Source organism: Lissotriton helveticus, chromosome 3_2 (genome assembly GCF_964261635.1).
Source record: "Lissotriton helveticus chromosome 3_2, aLisHel1.1, whole genome shotgun sequence".
NCBI lineage: Eukaryota > Metazoa > Chordata > Amphibia > Caudata > Salamandridae > Lissotriton > Lissotriton helveticus.
In genome coordinates, this window is record NC_136062.1 from 45,113,221 (window position 1) to 45,135,812 (window position 22,592).

The 22,592-nt window shown below is 44.5% G+C and overlaps 1 protein-coding gene across 1 annotated transcript in view; it reads left to right on the forward strand.

The window, feature by feature from the left end:
- Positions 1–22,592, forward strand: part of SHC4 (SHC adaptor protein 4) — a 362,116-nt gene that overhangs the window by 242,563 nt on the left and 96,961 nt on the right. The window contains exon 7 of the mRNA XM_078684800.1: positions 5,715–5,841. Coding sequence (XP_078540926.1) covers positions 5,715–5,841 — 127 coding nt within the window. The remainder of the gene's footprint in view (positions 1–5,714; positions 5,842–22,592) is intronic.

Genomic DNA, 22,592 nt, shown 5'->3' on the forward strand with positions numbered 1-22,592 from the left:
ACTCTGCCTTCAGGATTGTCAAGGCCTGCTATTGGAGTGACTGATAGGAGATCTGTGTGCCCATTTAGGTTTAGATATAGGAATACTATATCTACAGCAGAGGGTGAGTACACCACTCTGCCCCAGCTGTCATGCAGCCAGTTGTGTCTGATTTAGTTAGTCAGCCCAGGGGTGGCATAATACATGCTGCAGCCCCTGGGAGACTTCTGGGTGCACCTCAGCCCTGGGTACAGGGACTGGGAGAGGGCCCAGTGCCAATTGGATATGTACCTAGGGTACATGGAATCCGTTTTAACAGAGAGAGCAGTGGGCCTGGGGTCCTGAATAGCAGGGCCCCAGGTCAACTAAGTCAGAAAACCAGCAAAGCACCAGGCAAAAAGTTGGGGGCAACCATAGTCAGGGATCTACCTTCCTACAACAAGGTGACCGCAGATGGGATCCGTCCGAAAGCTGAGCTCCAGAAGACCATTGTGAACTTGGTGCCCCGAAGAGCAAGGACGAAGTCAAGTCCTTCATGGGAATGCTGGAATTTTACAGCAAATTCATACAGAACTTTGCAGGAAGAACATTTGCAATGCGACAGCTACTAAAAAAAACCACAGTGTTCGAATGGGGTGAAGGGTGCCAAAGGGAGTTTGAAGACGTGAAGAATGCACTCGCAGAAGCGCCCAACCTGAAATCCTTCATACCTAATCGCGTAACAGTAGTCACCACCGACGCAAGTGCCAAGGGGCTAGGGGCGGTCCTCACCCAAGTAGGAACAGGCGGTGAAGAAACGATAGCTTTCGCCTCAAGATCTCTACAGAAGGCAGAGAGCAATTACTCTGTGATTGAAAAAGAGGCCTTGGCGGTGTTCTGGGCATTGGACAAATTTAGAGACTTCCTATGGGGCACAAAGTTCACTCTGCGAACGGACCACAAGCCATTAGTGGAAGTTTTTGGCAAGAAGGGCCTGGATGCGATCTCTAGCAGGATTAGGCGCTGTGTCGTAAGTCTCCAAGAATACACGTTCCGTGTCGAATATGTCCCTGGAACACAAAATCTTGCAGCGGACTGCTTGTCACGACTGGTGAGGGAAGATGATGGGAACGAATCGAAGGGAAAAGTAGATGAGGAATTTGGAGACTGCCAAGAGGAAAATGTGTGTGCAATAGTACAGAGAGCCATAGGAGAAACGTGGAAAGAAGCACTAAAATCAGATGAGGTTTTGGATATGGTGTGCAAAAGAGTGAAAAGTAGATGGAATCCTGAAGATAAGCGGGACGAGGCTCTACGGCCTTTCTGGATGGTCAGAGAGGAGCTGTCTTTGGTCGACGAATGCCTGTTCAGGGGAACGAGGTTGGTACCTCCCGTGGCTGTGAGGGAAAATCTGGTGGATATGGCTCATGATGGCCAACTAGGCATCACCAAGACCAAACAAAGATTGAGAGAAGACTACTGGTGGCCGAGCATGGACCTCGCCATTGAAAGAAAAGTAAGAGACTGCATCCCGTGCAGCATCAGCGACAAAGTACTTAAACAACTCACACCTGCAATGGTGTGTAGGTCACCCCCATCAGGACCTTGGGAAGAGTTGGCGTTGGACATCGTGGGCCCGCTGACGGGAGAAGTGCGCACACCGTACATCCTGGTGCTCATGGATCTGTACTCCAGATGGCCGGAAGTGAAGTTTGTAAGCGAAATCACTACAAAGACCGTCATGGAGTTCCTTCGAGAGTTATTGTGTAGGGAAGGTCTACCTAGAAGTATTCTCACGGACAATGGAGTGCAACTGTGTTCGAGAGAGATGGAAGATTTCCTTGAAGAGAGGGGAATCACACACAAACGTTGTGCTTTGTACCACCCTGAGACCAATGGCATGGTCGAGCGCTTCAATAAGACTCTCAAAGAAAGCATTCAGCTGGCCAAAACCAGCGGCATGAACTGGAAGGAAGAAGTATGGAGACGGGTAGAAGCATACAGGTTTTTCACCCCACCAAACCACAGGCGTCACCCCATTTGAGTTGCTCCGAGCAAGAATACCCAACACAAATACCCAACACAAAACTAAAGCCGGGGTGGATGGGGTGGAACAAGGGATGGTCGGACCACTCCAAAGAAGCAAAGGGACTAGAGAAACAGAGGGAAGCAGTGAGTGAGAGGAAAGAAAGGTTTGACAGACTCCACTCTACACAAGAGGCAGGGTTCAAAGTCGGAGACGATATTAAGATCAGGACACCCACTGATAGGGCAAGTTGGTCTGAATACAGTAGGCCCACTAAGATTACTAAATTGTTTAAGAATGCTGTAAAGACCCAGGAAGGGAAAATCTGGAACCTGGGAAGAGTTGTGAGATATCACCCCCCCCCGGGCAGGATTCCTGTAGGGAAGGAGGGCGTGAAGGCAATTCCGAGATGAGTATGGGTTCCCTTCCCAGGGAACTGAGGGCGGTCCCGCACCTGGGTGGTAGGACAAGCCGGAAAGTGATCAGACCGCCTAGACATTTAGAGCAATATGTGATGATGTAACTTCCTGTTGTACACCTGTTTGATAATGTTTCATTTCTGATGTCTCATTCAATAGGGAAGGGGGATGTGTGGTATCCTCCACCCGTTCTTCCCTCCCCCTCTCTGGCAGCTCAGCATTAATGGTACTGCTCGCGGTGACATCACTTAGAATGTCACCGCGACCAGGGTTCCAAGGCGAGCGCCGCGGAGCGATAGCTGAGTTGTCACCTGCTGTGGCTGGGGTCGTTTTGATCTACGCTTATGAAGTTTGAATAAACTTTGGTTCACCTTAATTCTTACGGTGCCTGTCATCCTTATTGGTATATGCTACAACCAGCTATTGAGCAGAGGCTAAGACTCGATCATGGCGGAGGGCCTGAGTGCATAACTCGGTAAAAACATTTGTTTTAAAGCGCTACAATGACTTGTTATTCCTGTTCATTTTTAGACTGTCCGACCCTAAAGGCCTACTGACTGCCGGTGCCAGGCCCACACAGATAACGTTTGTAAAATGCACGTATACCCCAGGGTACCTTGGCGCTGAACAACAGATGTTTGTCACCAAATGATACACATTTTTATTTACCCCAGAGGGTTGGAAGGTGGAGTGGCCACCGGGACCCGAACCTGCAGCAATGAGGTCGGACACAGGCCGCATTAATCCGCTAAGCCACTAGAATCTACCAATGCTACCCTGGAGACAAGCTGTCCCCTATCAATGACTCGCAGCACACCGCCTTCCGGTGTGCCCTCCTTCTCGGCAAGCCGGTAATCCACTCCGGGCTTGTACACTACAATGCACCACCGCTTTGTTACCCCCATTAATTATCAAGTCCTTAGCTTGCAAAACTTCGCTAGAGCCCGCCTCCCCCCGCACTCTCCGTCTCTGTCACAATTAAAGCAGCACACACACGCAGGGCTCCAGTGACCTGCAAGAGGCAAAGACGGCAGGCTTTCAATAAGAAACGGCAAAACAGAAATGAAAACAAGACAGTATACTCAACATGGCGCGCTTCTCTTTGTCCTGTTTCGTTTCCCTGCTTGTGCTGTCTCTGCCTTCCCTGTGAATTGGCCCCTGTTGCAAACATGAACCTAACTCCTTCAGCATGAAAAACATTGTATGCGCGCGCATATGTTGTGGACAGGTCAGTCAAAATAGCCAATCCCAGCACAAAACAAGCATTTATAAATGCAATAGGACTCGTGTTTACGAGAGACCTATTGCATTGTAAATAAAAGTGCATGCCTCGAAGAAGGTATGAATGGGAGTGGGAGGGGGATGGTGTTGGGCAGAGAAGCCACGGACTGCGGGAGGGAACGGGGGGAGGCAGGGGAACAAAAATGTTTTGCAAGTAAAGGGGCTGATAGCTATGGAAGGAGAAAAATGACGACATGGCCATCAGGAGGCGGGATCAAGTTACTGAAAAACAATCAGATTGCAGCATTTAGGATTTCAGCCAATAACAAAGATAAGCAGAAAGTGGGCGGAGCTTCCCCCTCTAATACTGTATACAGCATCTCTGGCTGAGACAGCGCATGCGCTGCCTAGGCGAAACCTAAAAAGGAGTGTCTGCTGAGGTTCACCCTTCCCTCAGAAAAGGATATTCCGGTTTAGGGCCTCTTCTAGTCACGTTTAAAGTTGGAAATGTAAGCAACCATTTTTTTATAAGGAGCGTCGTGTGCATCTTTATGGGTACAGCATGGAAAAGATACACAGATTTGAAAGATTTTAACTTAAAAGACGAGTGAAAGAGGAAGATGCCACATTTATTAATTAATTTCATACATTTAGCTTAAACAACCTGAGTATCTTTTGTGTGAGAAAGATTCCAAGATATTTTAATGAGGTCATTAGGTGCGTGCTATCAAACTGTATACAGCCGGCTAAAAGAATTTGAGTTTTATCTGAGCTTAGTGCCTATCCTGCTATTCAAACTCTCCTGTGATGTGTTATATAAAGTGGTATTGCTAAAGTGGGTTTTAGAGTCAAACACATCATCAATTTACAAGATAATCTTGACCCTTAAGCACTTTTAGACAAATGGTTGAGAGCTTCCACAGAATAGATATTTACTGAAGATGGGGTCCAATAAAAATGGCATGGAGTCAAAGTCACAAGGGATATCCATGTCTAGTTCCAAAATCTATTTTAAACAAATCTGAGTAAAATCCATTAACACTAAATATGGCTTGTCAGTTCAACTACTGGTATTGTACTTACCTACAAATATTAGTGGCTGATGTGCATCGCCTGCAAGATTACTTCCTTCATCACTCAGTTGCTGTACAAAATGCAGTCTTTGTCATCTAGAAGTCTCTATGATGGCTTATCTTGCCTTTGTTTTGTTGGGCCAGAAGTAGGACTTACCCAAAGGTGGACGTGAACTAACCAGACAGACCGGCAGGCCAGCTGGAAGCCCACTTTCAGGGACTCCTGGTTTTGGGAATGTAATCTATCTTTATATCAACCCACATCACCAGCTAGCTAAATATCACACTAGCAAGAGAGCTTACCATATTAACTGCTCCTGCACCATCCTCTAGAGCATCAGGGTAAACATGGACTAAGGCTATAGAAAAGTCCTTCAGCCGGAAATTTGCATATCCACAATTCTTTGCAAATTCGTCTCACAGTGTGAGAGAGCGACCGCAGAGGTATTTGAACAGACACAAGATTGCTGAGGGAGAAGAAACAAATCACACGTTGAGGTTCTTCTCTACCCAGATCTACTACCAATCCCAGCGCTCGCATGGCATGATGTCAATTCACAACCCCCGCCTCCTCACCCTTATGGATTTGATTACTAACTACTTCCAAATTGGCAAAGACAACAAACTTGGTGCAATAGGAAACACATGAAAGAAATATGTACATGATGGTTTAGGTGATAAGGAGTGAAAATAGGCTTTTTAGAGAAGGAAGCGCTTTTATTGAATTTAAATGTAATATATTTACTATGGTGAAGCCAGGAATCGTGTTGCTATCGTTTATAACAATATAATGGGGCAAATATATTGGTTGTATACAATTATTTAAGTTTATAGAATGGTTGCCGACATTCTATTGAACTTGAGCAACTTGAAGCTTTTATCAAGCAAATCATTACCAGGTGTATTTTATGTGAATGTGTTCAAGAATTATGGAATGTCTTCGTTTATGTCTTTAGTCAGCACAATGTACTAATTGTCTTACAAGCAGTAACACTCTCTTGTTTACCCTTCTGACAGCATGCCACATATTGGAGTGCCCTAATGGTTTGGCTCAAGATGTGATAAACACCATAGGGCAGGCCTTTGAGCTCCGCTTCAAACAGTATTTAAAGAATCCTATCGCTTTGATGGATTCCACTGACAGGTAAGAGTGGCAGCTTTCTGGGGCTTTCTACTTGCACTTGCTTGTTTTACCCCTTACCCCTAGTACCAATGTTTGGAATGGCCATGCAAGCACAGAGTACCTATCAGCACATTTGCCTAATATCAGGCCAGTGGATATCCAGGCCGATGTTACATCACTTTAAGGGATTGCAGTCAGGTGATATGTGATTTACCCATCTCTTCAACAGAGACCAATAGAATCACCAGACAACTGAACTTAAGCAATACAGATATAACTGAAACAGTTGCTATTTTCTCTGCACTGCATAAAAACACAACATGATCTCCTTTTATGAAAAAGAAGCCTATTTTTAGTTCTTATTTTCATTACAATAGATCAAGTGTAAATGCTTGATATCAATAAGTTCCTAAACCAAAGGCTTCAAATTGATTACTGAGGAAGATAGCATATTGTTACAGGTAGGCATAAAAAAACAAATGTACTCATATCTATTGAATGCATTATTTTTACATTCCCCTGTCTCCTGGGTGCATTATTTGACCTTTCCCTCTCTCGTGTTCTGTTGATACTGGGTCTGAGAGACATTCAGGGGTTTTAAAATGTTCTAATCATCCCTAGAAAATTAAAGTGAAGGTGTGCAATGAAAATCATGCTTACAGAAACAAACTAAGGGGGTCATTATGATGAACCGGCGGACTGGTGGTGACGGTCCTTCCGCCATCACGAAGCGTGTTACGCACCACAAAATATGGATGGCGGTGGGTACCACGGCGGACGGAATGTCCGTCCGCCGTTTCACCGCCAAAGGCAATCGTACCCGATTGTCTGGCGGAGGGTGCAGGACGGCTGAGATGCCAAATGAGGATGTGGGTAAACAAAGGCCTTTCCATGGCGGCAATGCCACCATGGAAAGGCTGGCGGGGATTGGGTTTGGGAGCTCTTTGCGGGCCCCCCTTGTTGGGGGTGGGTGTTGCTGCACTGGGGAGGTACCCATGGTATCCCCCTATATTTCCCTGCACTGCGCGGCAGGCACCGCATGTTGCCTGCCATGCTGTGCAGGGAAATGCAGTGCATGCCGTTTTCACATTCCGAATGGTGCTGCAGCCTGCAACACTATCCGCAAAGTTGAAGGCCCAGGATGCGCCCGCCACTACAGGGTGCATCCTAATTGCAGAGGTGGGACCGCCGCAAATCTGGTGGGAGCTCCCAGCACCACAACGATAGCGGGCGGACTGATGTCCGCCCGCTATCGTAATAAGCCCCTTAGTGTGTGGTAAACTGGCCTACTGAGGATTGAACATCTGTCTGGGTTCAACTACGATAACACTTGCTTACCTCTAGTATCTTTGCATGAACTATAAGGAAAACCTCAGTGAAAGTGTAAGGTGTGTGAGTAACAACACACCAAACAATACACTTGACAATGAAAGAACTGTAACGTCCACACCAAATTTAGTTAAGGTCGGACTTTATCGAGTGAATACCTAAAATCGAAATTGAAAAAAATAGGGGAGATAACCAGAAATTAAGAAGAATAAACAAGCATTAGTAAATGCATTAGGTTTCCCCTATGTGATTAATAATAAGCAGTGTTTTGTTATAAGTTGTAGCTTGCTAATTAGTTGTACAATATAAGTTACAGAGAATCTACTAAAGTGTTATGACTTTTTTATGTACAAAAAAACAATTGTTATGCTGTTACTAGTGGTATAGGGTGAGTAAGTAACACTAATGAAATGAAAGAGGCAAATAATAGAATTAGTAGAAGAAATAGCAATATTATGTGTTTAGAGGGGTTCTGACAGCTTTTGGGCCCAGTGCCACTGCACCTGCTGCAACATTGAAATAATGACCCTATTGTCTGCAAGATAACTGCACTTGCGACTGCCTGTTTAGTTGTGAAATATATATTAATTTTAGGTGTTTATTGGGGTGCCTAGAGCTTTTGGTCCAGGTGTCACTGCACCTTCTGCATCATTGAAATCATAACCCTATTGTCTGCAAGGTAACTGCACTTGTGACTGCCTTTTTAGTTTAAAATTTTAGCAATAATCTAGGTTTAGTAGGGTCCCTGGAGCTTTTGGCCCTGGTGCCACTGCACCTTTTGCACCATTCAAATCCAGTCCCTTTTAACTGAAAGCTAACTGCAATTGTGACTGCCTTTTTAGTTATAAGTATTTGCAATAATCAAAGTTTAGTGGGGTCCCTGGAGCTTTTGGCTCTGGTGCCAGTGTACCTGTTCCCCCATTCAAATCAAGTCCCTTTTAAGTGCAAACTAACTGCAATTGTGACTTCCTGCTTAGTAGGTAAATATAGCATTATTATGTGCTAAGAGGAGTTCCGACAACCTTTGGACCTGGTGCTACTGCACCTGCTGCACCATTCAAATCCTGACCCTGTTGTCTGCAGTGTAACTGCTCTTGTGGCTGCCTGTTTAGTAGTAAAATATAGCATATCTCTTGTATATTACCTTTATTTTTAATGTGCAATGTTTATTACAACATTTAGAATTTGATCATAATGATCAAATAGATTAAGCTGAAAAAATCAATCTGATAACGCCTGCAAAGTGTAAAGAAAGATACTGATGCATGATTAAGAAATGCCACAAACGCTCTAAGGCTAAAGCATCTGCTTTACACAACTAAGTAATAAAAAGCAAGCATACCAGCATACTCGTAGAAGCTGTCTGCCTTTTTCATGGGAAGAGATCCTATCTTGACAGTGAACAGTGTTAACAGCTTTAGTAGAATTATTGCAGCCAGTGTTGTGCAGCCAGGGGAAGTTAACCAAAAAAAAGTTCCACACAAAACTAAATGAACACAGCATTTTGGCAATGGGAGCTGATGAGAGCCCCCTTTTAAGATGAATTAAATGCAAGAGATTTCACAAGCACAGCACAAGCACTCTGCAGGCGAAACCTAAAAAGAAAAATATAGTCGCTGTCTCATAAACACCTACTAGAGTGTGTCAGTGCCTTGATGTTGTTTATTAAATAAGCACCAGTCAGTCTTGCGGAGGCTTGCCATAGCTCGGAAGGACTGGTTATCACTCACCTAACTTAATTTTATGCACGCTTCTCCCCTGATCGGGCGTTACAGAAAGGTTGCTTGGGCGCAGATTTACAAATAAAGCACGGAACGCAGCCCAACAGCAAAAAATGCTGTGCTGGGTTGAGTGACAAGGAAGAACCAGGAGAGCTCCAAATCTACAGAGATCCTCTCCTCTCTCTAGAATCGGCACTGATTTCAGCTGCTGTGCACCAAGCACACGCCTTAGCACCATAACGCTGGGGTGCATGCCTGAGTCTAACATTGGTTTTGTACCGGCTTGGTCACCTTCCTATACAAAATACTATGCTTAGGCACACTTTAGAACTTTTCCTACTTTGTATGTGTGCTGCACAGTGTATGTGTGTATATATATGTATTTATAATTCTTAATATGTTTTTAACAATATATAAGTTATTAAAATAATTAGTTTAATTTATTTTTATATTACATGTATGAGTTATAATTAAACATTTTAAAAAACTATATTTTTAACAAAAATATTTTTTTTCAAATATTTTTGTACTTATCATTATGTAGATAGGACTTCGATATTTTGGACATCGATATTTTTGTGTCGATATTTTTGTACCTCGATATTCTTACTGTCGATATTCTGTCAGTGATCCATCTTTTGATGTTATCTGCAACCACACAGTTCTACTTTCTTACTTTATTTGGGATTTAAATCTTTTTATTGAATTTTGAAATAGAAAATGCATGAAGGTTAGAATACAAATGTAGAGATGCCTGTATTAATAGAAAGAAAAAACAGATCTTATATAGTTACAGCATCGTATGGCAACCAGTACACCCACAATTTCCTCCCCATAATCTCAATTTGAATCATAATAGATAAAAGGTGAACAGGGTACAATGGCAAGATGCCATCTGCTAATACTATAGATGAGCTATGAAGAGTAAGAAGTCAGAACTATAGCGGGTGATGTCAAAGGGAAGGGTCGAGGAAGAACCAAGTAATATAGAGTTACTAGGATTCAGAACGTGTGTGTGCAGTGAAAGGCAAAACTGTAGGTCTACGGCAGATGAGTAGAAATGTGTGGAAGGGGACGAAAGGCCCTTGGCAACCACCCTACAAATTGGTGGGTGACAAGTCAGTGGGGTCCCCCACTGCCATAAGGAGTTAATCTGTGTCAGATCATCGGCAGATATTCCGTTAACATGTCTAGGAAATTGGGTGGTGTAGCAGGATCAGAGGGAATGTCAGCCTGCAGGCAAGAAAAAGCTGAGAATCTGGGGGTGAACTTGTCACACTCTTTCACAAATTAAGGTGAGTCATATATCAGAAATATGTGTTCCTGGTCGTTCAGCCAGTACATCAAACATTTATGTGCAGCTGTGACAATCACACTCTCTAGACAGTCCTCCTGAATCGGGGCAGCACGTGTAGACCACCGGTAGGGTATGCATAGTTTAGCCACCAATGAGATTGAGGTGATCCAGCTGAATTTGTGGGAGGCAAGAGTCGCCAGGCCTCGGGTGTCGCGTAGAATCACCAGTGGAGCCTGGAGAGGGAGTGGTGTGGCCAAGAGTTTCTTGTAGGACTGGAATCGACCCGACCCAGAAAGTCTTGAGCGCAGGACAAGAGAATGTGTAGTATGTTGCAGTCTGGACCGTGACATCGACAGCAGTCCAGAGTGGGTGTCAATTGTAGTTAAGTCTGTATTGAGTCCGGTGAAGGCGTTCCAGTGGCTCAGAAAATAATCTGGACACCAGGAGACCATAAAGTACAGCGATCAGCTTTTATATGTGTCCCATTGCACCAAGTTAGTGTGAAGAGAAGATGAGGGAGAGGACCAATGCCCCATGCGTGGTTGTGTTCAGAGGCAATGTCAGAGCTAGAGATACCTCCAAAACTGTGAGTGTGGAAGTGGAATTTCACAGTGAGGCTCTCGAAGGATTTAAGAGCATCCTCAGTCAATAGGTGGTGTATCTCTATAAATTCCCACGCGGATCCAATCCGGCCAAGACAGTGGTGAGTGGTCAATAGTAATGGATCCATTGTGTCACAGGGGCAGACTCGGTTGAAGAAATCTGTGTTCCAGCAGGAAAGCATGAGTCGTTTTCCGGACCACATTCATCTCCAGTAGCATGGGGTTGCGTTGATCTTGCGACACTCATGTACTTGCATACAGAACCAAGTGTCATTGTGTACATCCGAGTACCTGCATACAGAACAGAGTGCCGTTGTGTAGGTGTTGTTCGATCTGGGCCCAGTGAGGCAATTCATTGTGCTGGCATAGGTGGTACACCATCTATGACAAGTGCTGGGCCCTGTAATAGGTTCCATTATGAGGGAGAAGCAGGCCCCCAGAGGATGTGGTGGCATAAAGCTTAGAAGATGTCATTCCTGATTGTAAAGGGCCCCAAAGAATTTGTGGACCTTGGAGTCAATTTGTGAGAGGAGGCTAGCCGGGATATTAAAAGGAAGCTTAACAAACACTGAACAGGTAGTTAACCCTTGGGGCTGTGACAATCTTGATTGTTCGGACTCTTCCCCCAGTGAGACAGTTGAAGTGCTGACCATTTACTGAAGAATCATGTAGTGGAATCTAAGAGAAGGAGGATGTTATCCCTTACCATGGCACTAAAGTCTCTGTGTAACAAAATCCCAAAATACCTCAGATCGTGCGGGAGCCATGTCACCGGTAGTTGAGCTAGCAAGCGTTCTGAGTTCTGGAGGGTCAACAGCATTGCTCCCGTCTTGGACCAGTTAATCTTGTAGCACAAGAAGTGAGTGAATGAGTCAACTAGAGTCATGAGACCTGGAATCGGTACACCGGCAATGCCCAGGGTCAGAAGGATGTCACCTACATACAGTAGAGGGGTCAATTCCCCTGCCCTCATTTGGATGCTTGAGATGTGTGTTGAGAATGTAATGGCTATTGCCAAGGGTTCCAAAGCCAGAAGAAAGCGGAAGGGCACATGGTGCAACCGTCTTGTGCCTCGAGTAGTGGTTACCAGATCAGAGAGGATGCCGTTGCAACTGATCATCGCCATGGAGGAACTGTAGATGCACTGGCCTATTTGAATGACTCTGGGGCTGGTTCCAAATCTGTCCATGGTGTGGAACAGGTATGGCCAGTCAACACGGTCAGATATCCTCTCCACATCTAGAGAAAGCAGCAGTTTTACATTCGGATCAGACTTGGGAGACCAGATGACGTGCCGTGATCTTCATATCACAGTTCGGAAGCGAGATGGTGTGGTAATTGGCACTGGAGAGGTTGTTCTTTCCCGGTCTCTGGATGAGAAAGATCTACGCTCTGTTAAATTCAGACAGGAGAGTGCCAGTGGTCAGAGCTTCCTGCAGCATAGCAGTGAGGAGTGGAACAGTTTGGTCACTGTAGCCCTATAGCATTCTAAAGGGAGAGCGTCTCTTCCCCAGGCATCATGCCTGTGTTCAAGGTATTGATCGCTTCAATGACCTCCTCTTCCAAGATGGCCCACTCCAGTTCCTCTTGGTGACTCACAGGGAGAGTGGAGAGTCTGAAGCCGGACTTGAACAATAGTTCTTGTGGGGTATCAACTGGGCAATCTGCAGTGTAAAGTGCAGTTTAATAGGATGAGAATTCTTGCACAAGGATGAGTTAGGATGGTTGCAGAGGCCTTTTGGAACGACGGGATCGCAGAACACGCTTCCCTCTGCTTCAAATAAATTGCCAAAAGACAAACCCTTTTTTACCGTGCTCATATGCATTCTGTCTGACACGGGAAAGGGTTTTTTCTGCAGCCAAGGTGTAAATACTGTTAAGTTCAGGTTTCTGTGCCATAAGATTTCTCAGACAGTCTGGACTTCCTCTGTACTTTTCCAAGATTGACTGCACTTCTGTTTCTAACGCCGTCTTCTGTACAGCTTTCTTGTAACCGCCCAATACCGGCTTCTCTCATCAGCATGCCTTGCATACATGCCTTCCCTGCCGCCCATAACATTTGTTTGGAAGCTGTCGTTAGTTCATTGAGTGCCAGGTAGTCACCAAGGAGAGTTCTCAGTCAGGTGTTTTCTTCCAGTGATTTGAGTCACAAGGAATTTAACCGTGGGATGCAGTAGGTGCCACACGTCACAGAGAGAATGGTCATCCATTAAGTCACGAAGCACCGCACGGTCGCCGCCACGTCTCACATCTGGCCTGCCTGATTTATCCAGAAGAGGGTCTAGGATTAAGTTCCAGTCTCTGCCGGTGATGAGTTTATGGCAGCTGAATTCCATCAACAATATGTGAAGGCGCGCTAGCCACGGGTTTCTTATAACCACAGGGTTGTACACTGTTAGACCTGGACCTTTTTGCAGGTCTTTCACCAAACCTTTTGCCTTTTCCCTTTTGCCTTCTATTTAGAGCGGCAGGACATGTCAGCCCACCCGTCCTGAATCCTAGCTTTGGTGTCATTTCTTCACTCTTGTGGCCATTGAGGGGCGAGCCCAGGACGCGCCCCCGATCTGAAACCGGCTGCAGTAAGAGAGCATGGCTTAGTGATTGATACGCCCTGAGTGGCCTATAGTGGGTCATGTGATCGAATTCTGCACAAAACTACTGCAATTTGAGGACATAATGTTATAATGTCTGCCTTATACTGGCCAGAATAACAAGTACTATATTCAGGAGCTTTATAATGTTTAATGATGTGTTATAACGTGCTCAACCTTACAAGTATTTACTGTTTGCACTAACTGTTATGTTTATGACAATTGCCTTATGGCAAATTAATTTATGATCTAGGCATTATTATAACAATTGCCTAGTGGCAAAGTGATTTATGTGACTGTAGTCTAATGTGTTTTATCTACAATATGTGAGATATTTTTATATAACCTTGTGTGGAGTCTGCCTGGCTTAGGTGCATACCCTAGACAACCAGTAACCCAATTCCTAATATACACAGAACCTATGATCAGGAGTTGGTTTGAGACTTTGATCCATGCAAAAATGTAGTGGCTGTATTCAACCGGAAGCCGCTTATAGAATAAGATGGCTACTCCATTCGTCCTAGGAAGAGATGTGGTGGACTGGAGGCAGAGGAGTCTGCATCAGAGTCTGTGGAGAAAAGGATTTTACCCACCCACTCGCATTTAAATTTCGCCAATTCTTCCGCTGTGAGATGCGTTCCCTCCATAAGGACAACGTCTGTTTTTTGGGCAACCTAAAAAGGCCAGAGTTGTGTTATGTTTAATGAAGTGGGTTATTCCGTTGACATTGAGGGACCGGGAAGGTCAAATCTACAGCATGATGGTGAGGCATCGTAAATCAACCGATGAAAGAGAGAAAAAAAAATCTGTACCCAAACTTTCGGTGGGTGTGATAGGTCACCACCAGTGACCGCTACTATATAGGAAGGGGATGAAGAAAATCCTCCGGACCAGGGTGCACAGAGGTTCAAAAGGCCCATACCTTTCAGGCTATGGATGGGAGTCATAGCTTATGTGGGGACCTAGATGTGTCCCTATCCTGTCGATGATCTAGCCAGAGGTCTCTGCTCAAGTCTCTACTCCTGTTAGGTGCCTCCCCATGTGATGTGTGGAGTGGGAAAGAGAAGAGAAGCGTGGTATACTTATACTGTTGTCATTGAGTCTCGATATCCTCCAGCCAATGCTCCATTAGAGTCCCAGAACTCCTTAACCGTGCCATTAACAGTCACCAGCGTGGTGGCCAGTTCCATCAGAGGTCTAAGTTCTGAGCGTTGGGCACAGAGCCAGAAACTTTTTCCGCAAGATTTGCGTTTCATATGAATAGTCTACTGAGAAGGTGATCTTATTGCTGTTGAACAAGTATGGACCATGTTTCCAAACCTCTGAATGGATGATATTCACCTGCTGGTGACAGAAAAGGCGTAAAATGGTTGGGATGGGGCCCTGACAAGCTGATGAGGAGCAGGAAACAGTGCGGCGTGCTCATTCAAACTATGGCGCTCCTGTTTGTCATTCTCTATGAGGTAAAGGGGTAAGAAGGATATTTCCTGCTTTTGTAACTGACGGCACTACAGTATGGTGGGCTTCCACATATTAATACCGCGGACTTCCAAGGAGTGAAATTTCAACATGTTGATAGGTCTCAGTGACAGCCTGGTGCTTGAAGCATCCAGTTAGCTCCACAGTAATGGGGCTGCACTGAAAAAGTACAATTTAACAGTTTTCACAGAGCACAAGAAAAAGAGAAAAGGGTTATCTGTCTTGTATCAGCTCACAACAAGGGGAAACAAGCACAGGAGATGTATTTTCTCCCAGTAATGCTAGAAAACAATCCTAGAAAACAACTGCAGGATTAATTATCCGTAATATGTATATGTGGAAAACCTGATTAATAATTACCAATGCAACAGCAGCGGTCTGTGCGGTGGGGTAAATTAAATAAGTAATTCATTATCATTCTCCATCGTTCCTCGAAATCCCCCCACCCACGCAGCCCCACCGCCCCACTGCTGTTACCTGCATGGAGCGCGGTTGCAATGCAATGAGATGTAAAAACATTAAACGTGAAACTTTTAAGAAAGTGGTTCATCTCTGCTTATACTTTAGGTGTTAACCCAGAGAGGTGTTTGTATTAAAATTTGCAACCAAGGCAGAAGCAATCAAACAAATTATCAACAAACGCTAGAAAGTGATTCAACAAGAGCCGGATTTTAAGGCTCTCTTTAATGAAAAAACAGTTTTTGCACATGCATGCTCCAGGAACCTAAAAGAAATGTTAACGCCACTGCCAGTTCCACATTCAGAGAACCACAAAGGAATGCGTAAATGTTTGAACTGTATCCACTGCAGCAATGTGATAATTGGGAACCCTATCTCACCCACACACTGGAAAAACCATCAAACTATTACACACATTGGATTGTAACTCAGATACACTGATCTACGTTATTAACCCCTTCCACGCTGATGACGAGCTCAGCTCGTCATGAGGTACACCTCTCGTATGCTCATGACGAGCTGAGCTCGTCATGTACTGCGGTATTTACAAAACTTCAGCGCACAGCGGGAAAACCGCTAGCGCGGATGCGGTTAAATGCCCTTGTGGCCAATTATATGCAGGAAAAACGTAATGCAAAATCAAGATCAGAATCACAGAACATAAGAGTACGATTAGAACAAAGAATCGCAATTCCAGTTTAGTAACCCACTGGCTGAATCACAATCACAACATAGCACAACTTCGTTTTAAAGTTGTAGAGAGGTTAATTATACACCCAAATACCAACATTCATAGAACATTGGCACACAGGGAGACTTTTTGGATTAGATACCTGGACAGTGTGGCCCCAAAAAGGTTAAATGATAAAGTTGACATGTCATGTTTTTGATAAAATTGGTGTACCTGATTTTGTTTCTTATTATTATCTTGTGTAAACTTCGTTTTGTGAAAGGGAAAGATAAAGTATGACAGGGTTACACATATTGTATAGCAGCAGGTACCAGTACCATTGCAAGATATGTTGTAATACTGTTTTAACAGATATAACCATGAGAATTATTTATGGGTGTATGAGCACATTGTGTTTTTTACTTTGCCACTTTTTTTTCTTCCATCATCTGTTTAAATTTATGTTGCGCCGAAAAATACGAGATTTCATAGAAGAGTTAAAGGTTGCTCATTTAAAGCAATGGTTCTTTGAGGAGCAGTGGAAGGGCTGACTCGTACCGAGCCAGTCCTTTCTCTGGGTTTTTTGTGCACATGTGATAAGTCATTAGACCATTTAACTAGAACGCACGGATTCAGGCATGTATTGTAGTTTCGTGTAGTAACGTGGGACCACATTAAGAAAAGACGGTATTTTTTAAGAGGTAATCAAGGTCAAGCGGGTTTTTGGGTTTCACGTATATTGGAAGGGATATAATTTCCGTCCTGTCTTCAACAGAAATAATTGTTTCACGGTAGAGGTGGTGCGAGACACATAGTGAAGGCGGGTCCAAGGCTTCGGATATAAAAAAAGATGTGAGTAACTGTCTGTTCAGTTTGCTTATAACAAATGCATTTTATGGGCCACTGTGAAGAACTAACAATCAAATTTTAACGTTTGTAGTTTCCTGTAGGTGGCTAGTCTTCGTTAGCAGTAAGTTGGCTATTACGACTCACATACAAAGTGAGAGTGTAATAAAAAACGTACATGCATAGAGCATGTACGTTTTTTACTACACTCTCACTTTCACTACACAGACAATTATCTAGTTTGGCTCTGATTACTAACTTTTGTCCCTCTAGGCCCTAATTCATGTCGAAGTTGTTGTAATTGGTTGGTGTCAATTATATTTGACCGCTGCACCTGGCAAGGGTCATTGACCCCCATGTAAGATAATACACCGTCACTTTCACTACACGACCATTGTATCTAGGTTGACTCTAATCTTGCACTGTTGTCACTCTGGGCCCGAATTCATGCCATCATTGTGATTGGTTGGTGCCATCAGTATTGGAATTGGCCCTTCCTCAGACTGTCACTCTTCAGGCAGGAGCATCGGCCACTCCTTGTAAGTGCTCTGTGGTTGCACTTCATTTTCATTTCACCCTTATGGATCACCATCACTCACGTACAGTCAATTATCTTGTTCACTTGGCTTTTAGACCACACTGCTCCTAGCACTGTGATGTTCTGCTTCTATTGTGATTAATGTATATTAAGGATTCCTAGTCCTATTTGGTAAACGCTCACTGATGGGTTTCTGTTATCTCACCGTGCAGTTCAAATGTCATCATAACCTTGCCCAATCGCCACGTCGCAATTTGGTTTTGTGGCATTGGCATAGGAGTAATGTTCATCGATGAACCCTTCCTAACCTCTTCTTCTCTTTTTGGCCCCATATTTCTTCATGTTTTCCTTCTTCTTCTTTCCTCATTAATGTCTGGCCTTATACAGTCTTATTCTCAGGCATATATCTTGCTGTCATCATGATGATCCCGCATTTCTAGCTGGGATCGAAACGTCGTCGACAACCACATCTTGACTCAGATGTGGATTCATGTGGTGCATAATATGTTTTTTTACAATTGTGACTGTTGTAAATATGTATGTAAAGTCACTATGAATGTAAATGCCTGCGGTCCGGAAATCTAGTGATTTCCAACCCCGTTCTTACCCACTGCACTTTATTTATACCTTGTTATTCTTTTAAATTATTTGTGTAATAAATATATTTGTCCATTTGGAGAAAACATACACAGTTCACAGTGTAGTACTGTGTAATACAACTTTATGTATTTGCTTGTGAAAGGGACCATTGTCTCTGAAAACACTCTATGTAGTGCGGCAAACTCAATAAGGAGGGCACAGTTTTGGATATTTTGTTGTTAGTTTTCAGAGCACATTTTGTGTTTTTGTTCTTCACTTTTGACACTGAAGTTAACATAGTCACTTTAGCGTGCAATGTGGCAAAGAATCATGGCGAGTGGTGGACCGTATGGTTTCTTACAAGTACTGGTACACATGATGATAATGAATATGAAACTAAGGTGAAGGCAAACCGTTTGTTTCTCTAAAAGATTCTGATGCTATAGTTTTCTCTATTCTTCAGCTATCACTTGTTTTTAGAAATGAGTGCTGTTCCTAACTCGTCTGGTAATTACATTGTTATTTTGTACACTACTGCCCCTGAAGAACAGAGAAAGCACCTGAAATGCTTTGGGAATTGTTTTTTAAGTTGTGAAATGTGAATGTTTGTATATATTTGTCATTATAGTTTGTAATATCACAAGCACTGTGATGTAACATTGTGAAAAGTCTATGTACGATCACGTACATGTACTATAAGAAAGAAAGAAAGAATTCTGAAATACCATTAAAGAGCTTATGTATGAATTTAATTGAATGGTTTGTTTAAAACAAATACTTAGGGTGAACATGCAGCTTTCGGGCTGTTTAAGTAGTGCACCTTGTTTCTAGAACACCGGATGGTGCACTAGGGTGGAAGGCAATCCCTCAATTTTGTTCCTTCTCCACAACTGCATCAAGCATCATCTAAATTAGATTCTATGTGTAATCAGATTCTATAGTTCTGCAGCTTGGACGGATGAGTACAGTTCCTAAAATTAGCGCTGGGTAACACAGGATTTCCTAAAACAATTACAAGCTTATCTGAATCCAGAGCACATGCTGTGCAGACGGATTCGATTTTCTTTATGGATTCTACACCACTAATATAGCCTTTTGCATGAGAACGACAAGTGCCAAAAAGCCAGATGGTCTGCATAAAGCTTTGCCGAGCCAGCAAGACAGACTGTCTGCATTAAATGATAGGTCATCTTTAGGCAGTCTCAAGTATGATCCAACAGTTCCAAGTCTCCAGGGTTGACGTATGTCTTAGAATCCCCTGTGATCTGCTCCCTTACCCAATGTCGTCTGACACACAGGGAGGTTGTTGTGTTTTTACAAAACCTCGAAATAAAATAAAAACAAAGAATACAGTCCACTGTGTTTGGCAGGCAGTGAAAATTATTGTTAATCCCCCAATAGATCTTTTACAACCAGACAGCTTGACTGTGAGACCTAAAAATTAGAAGTTATCTTACCGAAATGTTTACACTGGTGCAATAAAAGAGGAAAGCTCTATAGCCACTATTTTCTCTGCTTATGTAATAAAGAATAGCGTAAACAACATTTGTTGCAAACTAAAGTTTTGCGCCAAAGCAGAGCATAGAGAAAACGGAGTTAATGCTAGTATAGCTTTATTTCAATGAAAAATGAAAAAACTATGGGGCATATTTACAAGCCCCTATCGCCACAGGAACGTCACTTTCAGTCATGTTCCTGTGGCTATAGGTGCTATGCCTTAATTACAAGGCAGCGGTAAGCCACTTAATGTTGTATAACGCTGCCTTCTAAATAAGGCCCCCTTCATGCTACACTTAGGTGAAATGTTTAATTTCTCCTCATTTTTTTGCTGTTGACATGTGTGCTGCTTTGTGCAGCACATATAGAAACAGCAAAAGGCCTTTGATTGTTTATGTCCAGGAAGGTGTCCCTTCTTGCACATAAACAATCAATAAAAAATGACGTTTTGCATCTTCTATATGTACTGCATTAAGCAGTACACATAGTAGTTTCAAAACGCCATTTAAATATTGTTTATGTGTAGGGAGAGACACATTGAAGAGGAATTAAATCCCCAACTTAAAACATCCCCCCTCGGACGCGTTTGCACAGTGGTGAAGGGAGGGGGCGGGCCCGAGGTGACATGTGTGCAAACACGCCATGTGGTGCGTTTTAAGTTGGGGATTTAATTCCTCTTCAATCCTGAGGTTCCCTCGGGGCCAACTAGCCCACCAGGTACCTCCAGTAAGCGCCACAGGGCTGGGTTGCAGAGAGGTGGTCCAGGCCACACCCCTTTTTACACCTTTCTGCAACGCAGCTGTGTGGCACTTACAGGAGAGACCTGGTGGGCTAGTTGGACCCCAGGGACCCTCAGGATTCAAGGGGACTTAATCCCCCAACTTAAAATGCACCACGGGGCGCGTTGGTTAGTGGTGAAGGGAGAGGGTGGGCCTGAGGGAACATGTGTGCAAACACGCCCTGTGGAGAGTTTTAAGTTAGGGAATTCAATTCCTCTTCAATCCTGAGGGTCCCTGGGGGCCAACTAGTCCACCAGGTACTTCCAGTAAGTGCCACTGAGCTGCGTTGCAGAGAGGTGGGCCAGGCCGCCCCTTTTTACACCTCTCTGAAACGCAGCTCTGTGGCGCTTACTGGAGGTACCTGGTGGGCTAGTTGGACCTCAGGGACCGTCAGGATTCAAGGGGAGTTAATCTCCCAACTTAAAACGGGCACAGGGCGTGTTTGCACATGTCACCTCAGGCCCCCCCCCTCCCTTCACCACTGTGCAAATGCACCCCGTAGCGTGTTTTAAGAGGTAGGTTTTTTTTGGGAAACATTTTTATTGTTTTTTTCCACATAGAAAATACATAACTGGCATGTCACCATCAAGAAGTGTCCCCACGCACCCCACCCCACATTCCCTCCACGTCCGTCAGATTGCAATGTCCCATCATCAGATTTCAAATGTTCTTTCACAATATTACAGCCCGCCTTTCCACCCATCATCGCAGTTCCGCACAGCCCACCCTCCCACAACAAGTCAGTATACACATTCCTGGACCCTCTCATAGACCTCCGTCTAAACCGTGATAGTGTCTCCATTTACTCCACACTCTATGGAATTTCTTCGGGCAGCCTCTCGCTGTATAGGTGACCCTTTCGGCTGCCATGTACATGTCTAGACCCCTTCTCCACTCCTCCAGCTGGGGTGTGTCAGGCACCGTCCATTTCCTAGCCAAGTCTCTTTTAGCCACCACTAAGGCTAACACTAGGAAGATTAGCAGCGGGCGGGCCAAGTCTACATCATTGGTCATGCCCAGGAGGATGAGCTTCGGGTCCAGTGGTATGTCTATCTCCAATATTTCACTCAGTTCAGTGGTGATCGCGACCCAGTACGCCTGAATATTTGGGCAGGTCCATATTATGTAGAGGAAACTCCCGCTACCATGTCCGCATCGAAGGCAGCTAGGATTGGAGGTTCTCCCCATTCTATGGAGCCTTATTCTATCATAGTATACCCTGTGTAGGACCTTGAACTGGATCAGGCGTAAGCGCGATTTGATTGCCACCTCCCTAGGGTGCATCAGAACCACCCCCCAGTCTACATCATCCACCTCCCCTATTTCTTGTTCCCACGTAGCTCTGAGTCCCTCCAGTTTATCTAGTTTATTGTTCATGTTCGTCTTGTAGGTCAGAGATACTGCTTTTTCAGGGATCCTTTCCTGCAGTAAGCGGCCCTCAAGCGGGGCATATTCAGGGAGCGGCTCTTGTAGCTCAACCTCTGCCCGCCATGCATGCCTCAGTTGTATGTATTTAAAAAACTGGGAGTGGTGTAGTCCAAATTCAGCCTGCAGGGGGGTAAAGGGTTTCAATTGTCCATTTTTTTCTACATCCCCCAGTGTGGAAACGCCGATGGCATCCCATCCCTGAAACCCCTTCAGCGTGCCGATTTCCTTGAGCCATGAGCATTCCCACAGCGGGGTCTGCTTCGTAGGTCTATGGGCCCACCCAGTGACACTCAAAACTCGGTTCCACGCCCTGAGCGTAATTCTGGTAGCTGGGAGTAATCTGGCCTGACCCTTCCCACCGTATAAGTAGTGGAGGCATGAACGTGTACCCATGGTGTACCTTTCTAGGGCATATGTGGGATGTGTGGCGGGCGCGTGTATCCAGTCATTAATGGGGGGTTAAGTGCTCTGCCCAGTAGTAAGCCTCAAGATCTGGGAGGGAAATCCCTCCATCGTATTGGTGGCGCTGCAATGTTGTTAGCGCTACTCTAGGGTGTTTCCCCAGCCATAAGTAGGACCGGAGCTCTGCCTGCATGTCCCGAAAAGTCTTAGGTGGCACCGGCAAATATTCATTTTGAAAGGCGTAGTGGAATTTTGGGAGGGAGACCATTTTGAACATGGCTGCCCTTCCAAGTATTGTCAAGGGGAGCGTTTGCCATCTACAGGCATCAAGTTTTAAGTCGTGTATAACTCGGTTAACATTTCGTTCATACGAGACGGCGCTGTCAGTCTTGACAAATATCCCTAAATACTGAAATCCGTCAATTGTCGTCTGTAGCCTTTGTGGTAATTGGGGCCAGTCGCTACGCCCTCGGGGCTCATAGAGCGTTGATTTATGCCAGTTGATCTGGTACCCTGACCTAGCGCCATATCTTGCCAATTCGTCGAACAGCGCGG